This window comes from Coregonus clupeaformis, chromosome 20 (genome assembly GCF_020615455.1).
Source record: "Coregonus clupeaformis isolate EN_2021a chromosome 20, ASM2061545v1, whole genome shotgun sequence".
Classification (NCBI taxonomy): Eukaryota; Metazoa; Chordata; class Actinopteri; order Salmoniformes; family Salmonidae; genus Coregonus; species Coregonus clupeaformis.
The window spans coordinates 57,473,866-57,484,164 of record NC_059211.1 but is presented as its reverse complement, the minus strand read 5'-3'; the positions used below and the strand labels follow the sequence as shown (position 1 = coordinate 57,484,164).

Sequence of the window (10,299 nt, the reverse complement as noted above, 5' to 3'; positions counted from 1 at the left end):
GCTATCCCTCTTCATAAATACAGCTCTTCTCCCTCCACATGCCAAAGGCCACCTTAGCACTGCATGTTGTGTGAAATGAGACAATTAATGCTTCAATATTTGTCATGATGTTGAGGAAGTATGACCTTTAAACAGTTCTCAAAGCAATAATATCACAGTTAGAATAACAGTCATTAGTAAACAACTGGATGAAACAGCTAAGATGACTAACAGACAGTAAAGGAGATAGGGAAGGATGGATATCAGAGGAAGAAAAAACATGTTTACTAAGTATCTCTCTGTCTGTCTGTCTGTCTGTCTGTCTGTCTGTCTGTCTGTCTGTCTGTCTGTCTCGGTCTGTCTATCTGTCTCGGTCTGTCTATCTGTCTCGGTCTGTCTGTCTCTTTCTCTGTGTGTCTGTGTGTCTCTGTCTGTCTGTCTGTCTCTCTCTCTCTCTCACTCTCTCTCTGTATGTCTGTCTGTCTGTCTGTCTGTCTCTCTTTCTCTCTCTCTCTCTCTCTCTCTCTGTCTGTCTCTCTTTCTCTCTCTGTCTCGCTCTCTGTCTGTCTGTCTGTCTGTCTGTCTGTCTGTCTGTCTGTCTGTCTGTCTGTCTCTCTTTCTCTCTCTCTCTCTCTCTCTCGCTCTGTCTGTCTGTCTGTCTGTCTGTCTGTCTGTCTGTCTTTCTCGCTCTCTCTCTCTCTCTCTCTGTATGTATGTCTGTCTGTCTGTCTCTCTTTCTCTCTCTCGCTCTCTGTCTGTCTCTCTTTCTCTCTCTCTCTCTGTATGTCTCTCTCTCTCTCTCTTTCTCTCTCTCTCGCTCTCTGTCTGTCTGTCTGTCTGTCTGTCTGTCTGTCTGTCTGTCTGTCTGTCTGTCTGTCTGTGTCTGTCTGTCTATTCCAGCCAGATTTCCCAGGAAGATAAGAACTGGGAGAATAACATTCAGGAGTTGCATAAAAAGGTAATAAAACGGTCAATACTACATCATATATGTCTGTTTACCAAATGGTTCCACACCCACACACCCACACCAAATGGTTCCACACACACACACCCACACACCCACACACCCACACCAAATGGTTCCACACCCACACACCCACACACCCACACACCCACACACCCACACACCCACACACCCACACCAAATGGTTCCACACACACACACCCACACACCCACACCAAATGGTTTCACTCCAGAATCTCCCATAAGTGTTCAACTGCGTTTAGATCTGGTGACTGAGACGCAGGCACACACACACACACACACACACACACACACACACACACACACACACACACACACACACACACACACACACACACACACACACACACACACAAGGGTACATGTCACTGACAAGTTACTTCTCAAGTACTGACAGGTCTATCAACATCTAGATGTTTGACTGAACAAAAATAGTATTTGCACTCAGAGCATCCTTTTAGTTGGTTTTCGCTCTGTGCTGCTGTTTTTAGATTGATCCACTGTCCGGTTTGTATAAGGCAGCGGCAGGTCTGTTGTTGTTGATAACCACCAGGCACCAGGCTGGATGTGCTCAGAGCCTCATCTGGCCTGTATAACTCATCTAACTCAAGCAGTGAAGCTGTTTCCAGTCATTACTGTGTTGGGCCCCCTGTGAGGCTCTGAGAGGCACTAGTCCTGTCACTACAATACCACTACTAGTCCTGTCACTACAATACCATTACTAGTCCTGTCACTACCACTACTAGTCCTGTCACTACAATACCACTACTAGTCCTGTCACTACAATACCACTACTAGTCCTGTCACTACAATACCATTACTAGTCCTGTCACTACAATACCATTACTAGTCCTGTCACTACAATACCACTACTAGTCCTGTCACTACAATACCACTACTAGTCCTGTCACTACAATACCACTACTAGTCCTGTCACTACAATACCACTACTAGTCCTGTCACTACAATACCACTACTAGTCCTGTCACTACAATACCACTACTAGTCCTGTCAATACCACTACTAGTCCTGTCACTACAATACCACTACTAGTCCTGTCACTACAATACCACTACTAGTCCTGTCACTACAATACCACTACTAGTCCTGTCACTACAATACCACTACTAGTCCTGTCACTACCACTACTAGTCCTGTCACTACCACTACTAGTCCTGTCACTACAATACCACTACTAGTCCTGTCAATACCACTACTAGTCCTGTCAATACAATACCACTACTAGTCCTGTCACTACAATACCACTACTAGTCCTGTCACTACAATACCACTACTAGTCCTGTCACTACAATACCACTACTAGTCCTGTCACTACAATACCACTACTAGTCCTGTCACTACAATACCACTACTAGTCCTGTCACTACACTACTAGTCCTGTCACTACAATACCACTACTAGTCCTGTCACTACCACTACTAGTCCTGTCACTACAATACCACTACTAGTCCTGTCACTACAATACCACTACTAGTCCTGTCAATACCACTACTAGTCCTGTCACTACAATACCACTACTAGTCCTGTCACTACAATACCACTACTAGTCCTGTCACTACAATACCACTACTAGTCCTGTCACTACAATACCACTACTAGTCCTGTCACTACAATACCACTACTAGTCCTGTCACTACAATACCACTACTAGTCCTGTCACTACACTACTAGTCCTGTCACTACAATACCACTACTAGTCCTGTCACTACCACTACTAGTCCTGTCACTACAATACCACTACTAGTCCTGTCACTACAATACCACTACTAGTCCTGTCACTACAATACCACTACTAGTCCTGTCACTACAATACCACTACTAGTCCTGTCACTACACTACTAGTCCTGTCACTACAATACCACTACTAGTCCTGTCACTACCACTACTAGTCCTGTCACTACAATACCACTACTAGTCCTGTCACTACAATACCACTACTAGTCCTGTCAATACCACTACTAGTCCTGTCACTACAATACCACTACTAGTCCTGTCACTACAATACCACTACTAGTCCTGTCACTACAATACCACTACTAGTCCTGTCACTACAATACCACTACTAGTCCTGTCACTACAATACCACTACTAGTCCTGTCACTACACTACTAGTCCTGTCACTACAATACCACTACTAGTCCTGTCACTACCACTACTAGTCCTGTCACTACAATACCACTACTAGTCCTGTCACTACAATACCACTACTAGTCCTGTCACTACAATACCACTACTAGTCCTGTCACTACAATACCACTACTAGTCCTGTCACTACAATACCACTACTAGTCCTGTCACTACAATACCACTACTAGTCCTGTCACTACAATACCATTACTAGTCCTGTCACTACAATACCACTACTAGTCCTGTCACTACAATACCACTACTAGTCCTGTCACTACAATACCATTACTAGTCCTGTCACTACAATACCACTACTAGTCCTGTCACTACAATACCCCTACTAGTCCTGTCACTACAATACCACTACTAGTCCTGTCACTACACTACCACTACTAGTCCTGTCACTACAATACCATTACTAGTCCTGTCACTACAATACCACTACTAGTCCTGTCACTACCACTACTAGTCCTGTCACTACAATACCACTACTAGTCCTGTCACTACAATACCACTACTAGTCCTGTCACTACAATACCACTACTAGTCCTGGGGTATTGGGGTAGGGGGGTTGGGGGGTAGTGGTAGGGGGTTGGGGTAGTGGTAGGGGGTTGGGGTAGTGGTAGGGGGGTTGGGGTAGTGGTAGGGGGTTGGGGTAGTGGTAGGGGGGTAGTGGTAGGGGGTTGGGGTAGTGGTAGGGGGTTTGGGGTAGTGGTAGGGGGTTGGGGGTAGGGGGTAGGGGGTTGGGGTAGTGGTAGGGGGTAGTGGTAGGGGGTTGGGGTAGTGGTAGGGGGTTGGGGTAGTGGTAGGGGGGTAGTGGTAGGGGTTGGGGTAGTGGTAGGGGGGTAGTGGTAGGGGGTAGTGGTAGTGGTAGGGGGTAGGGGGTTGGGGTAGTGGTAGGGGGTAGTGGTAGGGGGTTGGGGTAGTGGTAGGGGGTTGGGGTAGTGGTAGGGGTTTGGGGTAGTGGTAGGGGGTTGGGGTAGTGGTAGGGGTAGTGGTAGGGGGTAGTGGTAGGGGGGTTGGGGTAGTGGTAGGGGGGTAGTGGTAGGGGGTTGGGGTAGTGGTAGGGGGTTGGGGTAGTGGTTGGGGTAGTGGTAGGGGGTTGGGGTAGTGGTTGGGGTAGTGGTAGGGGTTGGGGTAGTGGTTGGGGTAGTGGTAGGGGGTTGGGGTAGTGGTAGGGGGTAGTGGTAGTGGTAGGGGGTTGGGGTAGTGGTAGGGGGGTAGTGGTAGGGGGTTGGGGTAGTGGTAGGGGGGTTGGGGTAGTGGTTGGGGGGTAGTGGTAGGGGGTTGGGGTAGTGGTAGGGGGTAGTGGTAGGGGGTAGTGGTAGTGGTAGGGGGTTGGGGTAGGGGGTTGGGGTAGTGGTAGGGGGTTGGGGTAGTGGTAGGGGGTTGGGGTAGTGGTTGGGGTAGTGGTAGGGGGTTGGGGTAGTGGTAGGGGGTTGGGGTAGTGGTAGGGGGTAGTGGTAGGGGGTTGGGGTAGTGGTAGGGGGTTGGGGTAGTGGTAGGGGGTTGGGGTAGTGGTAGGGGGGTTGGGGTAGTGGTAGGGGGTTGGGGTAGTGGTAGGGGGTAGTGGTAGGGGGTAGTGGTAGGGGGTTGGGGGTAGTGGTAGGGGGTTGGGGTAGTGGTAGGGTGTTGGGGTAGTGGTATGGGGTTGGGGTAGTGGTAGGGGGTTGGGGTAGTGGTACGGGGGTAGTGGTAGGGTGTTGGGGTAGTGGTAGGGGGTTGGGGTAGTGGTAGGGGGTTGGGGTAGTGGTAGGGGGTTGGGGGTAGTGGTAGGGGGTAGTGGTAGGGGGGGTAGTGGTAGGGGTTGGGGTAGTGGTAGGGGGGTTGGGGGGTTGGGGTAGGGGGTAGTGGTAGGGGGTTGGGGTAGTGGTAGGGGGGTTGGGGGTTGGGGTAGGGGGTAGTGGTAGGGGGTTGGGGTAAGGGGTAGTGGTAGGGGGTTGGGGGGTTGGGGTAGGGGGTAGTGGTAGGGGGTTGGGGTAGTGGTAGGGGGTTGGGGGTTGGGGTAGGGGGTAGTGGTAGGGGGGTTGGGGGTAAGGGGTAGTGGTAGGGGGTTGGGGGTTGGGGTAGGGGGTAGTGGTAGGGGGTTGTGGTCCTCTGTAGCTCAGCTGGTAGAGCACGGCGCTTGTAACGCCAAGGTAGTGGGTTCGATCCCCGGGACCACCCATGGGGTAGTGGTAGGGGGTAGTGGTAGGGGGTTGGGGTAGGGGGTTGGGGTAGTGGTAGGGGGTTGGGGTAGTGGTTGGGGGTAGTGGTAGGGGGTTGGGGTAGTGGTAGGGGGTAGTGGTAGGGGGTTGGGGTAGTGGTAGGGGTTGGGGTAGTGGTAGGGGGTTGGGGTAGTGGTAGGGGGGTAGTGGTAGGGGGTTGGGGGTAGTGGTAGGGGGGGTAGTGGTAGGGGTTGGGGTAGTGGTAGGGGTTGGGGTAGTGGTTGGGGTAGTGGTAGGGGTTGGGGTAGTGGTAGGGGGTTGGGGTAGTGGTAGGGGGTTGGGTGGGGGTAGTGGTAGGGGGTTGGGTAGGGGGGTTGGGGTAGTGGTAGGGGGTTGGGGTAAGGGGGTAGTGGTAGGGGGTTGGGTAGGGGGTTGGGGTAGTGGTAGGGGGTAGTGGTAGGGGGTAGTGGTAGGGGGTTGGGTAGGGGGTTGGGGGTAGTGGTAGGGGGTTGGGGTAGGGGGTAGTGGTAGGGGGTTGGGTAGGGGGTAGTGGTAGGGGGTAGTGGTAGGGGGTTGGGGTAGTGGTAGGGGGGTAGTGGTAGGGGGTTGGGTGGGGGTTGGGGTAGTGGTAGGGGGTTGGGTAGGGGGTAGTGGTAGGGGGGTAGTGGTAGGGGGTTGGGTAGGGGGTAGTGGTAGGGGGTAGTGGTAGGGGGTTGGGGTAGTGGTAGGGGGTAGTGGTAGTGGGGGTTGGGTAGGGGGTAGTGGTAGGGGGTAGTGGTAGGGGGGTTGGGGTAGTGGTAGGGGGTTGGGGTAGTGGTAGGGGGTTGGGGTAGTGGTAGGGGGTAGTGGTAGTGGTAGGGTGTTGGGGTAGTGGTAGGGGGTTGGGGGTAGTGGTAGGGGTTGGGGGTTGGGGGTTGGGGTAGGGGGTAGTGGTAGGGGGTTGGGGTAGGGGGGGGGTAGTGGTAGGGGGTTGGGGTAGTGGTAGGGGGTAGTGGTAGTGGTAGGGGTTGGGGTAGTGGTAGGGGGTTGGGGGTAGGGGTAGGGGGTTGGGGTAGGGGGTTGGGGGTTGTGGTAGGGTGTTGGGGTAGTGGTAGGGGGTTGGGGTAGTGGTAGGGGGTTGGGGTAGTGGTAGGGGGTGGTGGTAGGGTGTTGGGGTAGTGGTAGGGGGTTGGGGTAGTGGTAGGGGGTAGTGGTAGGGTGTTGGGGTAGTGGTAGGGGGTTGGGGTAGTGGTAGGGGGTTGGGGGTTGGGGTAGGGGGGTAGTGGTAGGGGGTTGGGGTAAGGGGGTAGTGGTAGGGGGTTGGGGGTTGGGGTAAGGGGTAGTGGTAGGGGGTTGGGGGTTGGGGGGTTGGGGTAGGGGGTTGGGGTAGTGGTAGGGGGTTGGGGTAGTGGTAGGGGGTTGGGGGTTGGGGTAGGGGGTAGTGGTAGGGGGTTGTGGTCCTCTGTAGCTCAGCTGGTAGAGCACGGCGCTTGTAACGCCAAGGTAGTGGGTTCGATCCCCGGGACCACCCATACACAAAAAAAAATGTATGCACGCACGACTGTAAGTCGCTTTGGATAAAAGCGTCTGCTAAATGGCATATTATTATTATTATTATTATTTATTAGTGGTAGGGGGTAGTGGTAGGGGGTTGGGGTAGTGGTAGGGGGGTTGGGGTAGGGGGTAGGGGGTTGGGGTAGTGGTAGGGGGTTGGGGTAGGGGTTGGGGTAGTGGTAGGGGGTTGGGGTAGTGGTAGGGGGTAGTGGTAGGGGGTTGGGGTAGTGGTAGGGGGTTGGGGTAGTGGTAGGGGGTTGGGGTAGTGGTAGGGGGTAGTGGTAGGGGGTTGGGGTAGTGGTAGGGGGGTTGGGTAGGGGGTAGTGGTAGGGGGTAGTGGTAGGGGGGTTGGGTAGGGGGTAGTGGTAGGGGTAGTGGTAGGGGGTTGGGGTAGGGGGTTGGGGTAGTGGTAGGGGGGTAGTGGTAGGGGGTAGTGGTAGGGGGTAGTGGTAGGGGGTTGGGGTAGTGGTAGGGGGTAGTGGTAGGGGTTTGGGGTAGTGGTAGGGGGTAGTGGTAGGGGGTAGTGGTAGGGGGTAGTGGTAGGGGGTAGTGGTAGGGGGGTTGGGGTAGTGGTAGGGGGTTGGGGGTAGTGGTAGGGGGTTGGGGTAGGGGGTTGGGGGTAGTGGTAGGGGGTTGGGGTAGTGGTAGGGGGGTTGGGGTAGGGGGTTGGGGTAGTGGTAGGGGGGTAGTGGTAGGGGGTTGGGGTAGTGGTAGGGGGGTAGTGGTAGGGGGTAGTGGTAGGGGGTTGGGGTAGTGGTAGGGGGTTGGGGTAGTGGTAGGGGGTTGGGGTAGTGGTAGGGGGTTGGGGTAGTGGTAGGGGGGTAGTGGTAGGGGGTAGTGGTAGGGTGTTGGGGTAGTGGTAGGGGGTTGGGGTAGTGGTAGGGGGTAGTGGTAGTGGTAGGGGGTTGGGGTAGTGGTAGGGGGGTAGTGGTAGGGGGTTGGGGTAGTGGTAGGGGGTAGTGGTAGGGTGTTGGGGTAGTGGTAGGGGGGTTGGGGTAGTGGTAGGGGGTTGGGGGTTGGGGTAGGGGGTTGGGGTAGTGGTAGGGGGTTGGGGTAGGGGTAGGGGGTTGGGGTAGTGGTAGGGGGGTAGTGGTAGGGGGTTGGGGTAGTGGTAGGGGGTTGGGGTAGTGGTAGGGGGTTGGGGTAAGGGGTAGTGGTAGGGGTAGTGGTAGGGGGTAGTGGTAGGGGGTTGGGGTAGTGGTAGGGGGTTGGGGTAGTGGTAGGGGGTTGGGGTAGTGGTACATGCTGTTTTGATCAATGTAACGAATGACCGAAAAAACGTTAGGAAACAAATATATACATATTAGCGCCGCTAAATTCAGGCTAAGCACAACAAGGCCAACTTCAAATGCTGACATCCAACAACAAAACCCCATGGTGTGGCCTGGATGTAGCTATACGTTCTTTGAGAGCAATTGTTTTGTACTGTTTTAACAAACAACGTTTTACAATTTCATGGAAAGAACAAATATAGGTTAATGAAACAAGAGGCGTTGTGTTTGTCGCCGGCATACAGCGGAAATCAACCCAGTCGGTCTGAATGCTATAGGTTGCTTGCATGATTTAATAAGTTATTATTCAATTTTAATCTGAATTAGACCGATCTGGTTGAATGAAGGTGAAATACCTGGTAAAATAAAAAATGATTAACCTGGCTAAATAACAATAGTGGTTAAATATGGTTTTTGTCTTTGTTGCTTTTGTAGAGCAGTGTGAAGATAAATCAGGACTCCAAAAAATCTCATTCTAACGAAAACTAGTTGAAATGCCTTTATTATACAGTACCAGTCAAAGGTTTGGATACACCTACTCATTCCAGGGTTTTTCTTTATTTTTACTATTTTCTACATTGTAGAATAATAGTGAAGACATCAAAACTATGAAATAACACATATGGAAGCATGTAGTAACCAAAAAAAGTGTTAAACAAATAAAAATATATTTTATATTTGAGATTATTCAAATAGCCACCCTTTGCCTTGATGACAGCTTTGCACACTCTTGGCATTCTCTCAACCAGCTTCAGCTGGAATGCTTTTCCAACAATCTTGAAGGAGTTCCCACATATGCTGAGCACTTGTTGGTTGCTTTTCCTTCACTCTGTGGTCCGACTCATCCCAAACCATCTCAATTGGGTTGAAGTCGAGGGATTGTGGAGGCCAGGTCATCTGATGCAGCACTCCATCACTCACCTTCTTGGTAAAATAGCCCTTAAACAGCCTGGAGGTGTGTTGGGTCATTGTCCTGTTGAAAAACAAGTTCTTTACATTTTTCGTATTGACTGACCTTCATGTCTCAAAGTAATGATGGACTGTTGTTTCTCTTTGCTTATTTGAGCTGTTCTTGCCATAATATGGACTAGGTCTTTTACCAAATAGGGCTTTCTTCTGTATACTCCCCTTACCTTGTCACAACACAACTGATTGGCTCAAACGCATTAAGAAGGAAAGAAATTCCACAAAATTAACTTTTAAGAAGGCACACCTGTTAATTGAAATGCATTCCAGGTGACTACTTCATGAGTGTGCAAAGCTGTCATCAAGGCAAAGGGTGGCTATTTGAAGAATCTCACATATAAAATATATTTGGATTTGTTTAACACTTTTTTGGGTTACGACATGATTCCATGTGTGTTATTTCATAGTTTTGATGTCTTCACTATTATTTTACAATGTATATATAATTAAATATGTATTATTATGAATCAGCTCGCCTCGCACTCGCCATTGCAGCTTGCAGGCAGCCTCCATTCAACACACACACACACACACACACACACACACACACACACCACACACACACACACACACACACACACACACACACACACACACACAATCATAACCCAAACTGGGGAGAGGACAGGAATTAATGCACAATGAAGTTGAGTAAACAAGACTTGTGTGAATAATGCAACAAACTTGATTTCATAGTCTAGAATATAATGAATATAAAATAGAAATCAGCGGGACAAAGTTGTCTGTTTGACTGCTACTCCCGCCCACAGCATGAAACATGCCCTCTAGGATGATGTTATCTAGATAATGAAGTTGGCTTAATTTGAGAACAACACCACAGGCAGTAAGCAGTTAAGATCGCTCTCTTCTACAGAATTACAGGCAGAGTCCAAGTCATCCTGCTAAGTTAATGTCCTTGGGTATCTTAAAGGTGCAAATAAAATGTATTCTTATTCTCCGAACAGAACAGAATAACAGACCGAGTCCTCCTGGTGAAGTGTGTGTCTGTGCTGGGGGTCGTCATCTTCATGTTCTTCCTCAACTCCTTCGTTCCCAGCATTCATCTGGAGCTGGGTAAGCTGCTGTAATGTCTCATTAAAACAGTGGGTAAGCTGCTGTAATGTCTCATTAAAACAGGACCCACTATTTTGGGTCCTGGTCAAAAGTAATGCAGTATATAATAGTGAATAGGAAGCCATTTTAGACGCAGCCTGGAAATGAATGACTAAGAATCACTGCGTTGTTTTCACTGGCTTGACGACTAGTTGTA

The 10,299-nt window shown here is 50.8% G+C and overlaps 1 protein-coding gene across 1 annotated transcript in view; it reads left to right on the top strand.

Moving 5' to 3' along the window:
• The window catches only part of oca2 (oculocutaneous albinism II), a 187,140-nt gene that overhangs the window by 118,700 nt on the left and 58,141 nt on the right, over nt 1-10,299 (top strand). Inside the window, exons 17-18 of the mRNA XM_041838659.2 lie at nt 880-937; nt 9,995-10,103. Coding sequence (XP_041694593.1) covers nt 880-937; nt 9,995-10,103 — 167 coding nt within the window. The remainder of the gene's footprint in view (nt 1-879; nt 938-9,994; nt 10,104-10,299) is intronic.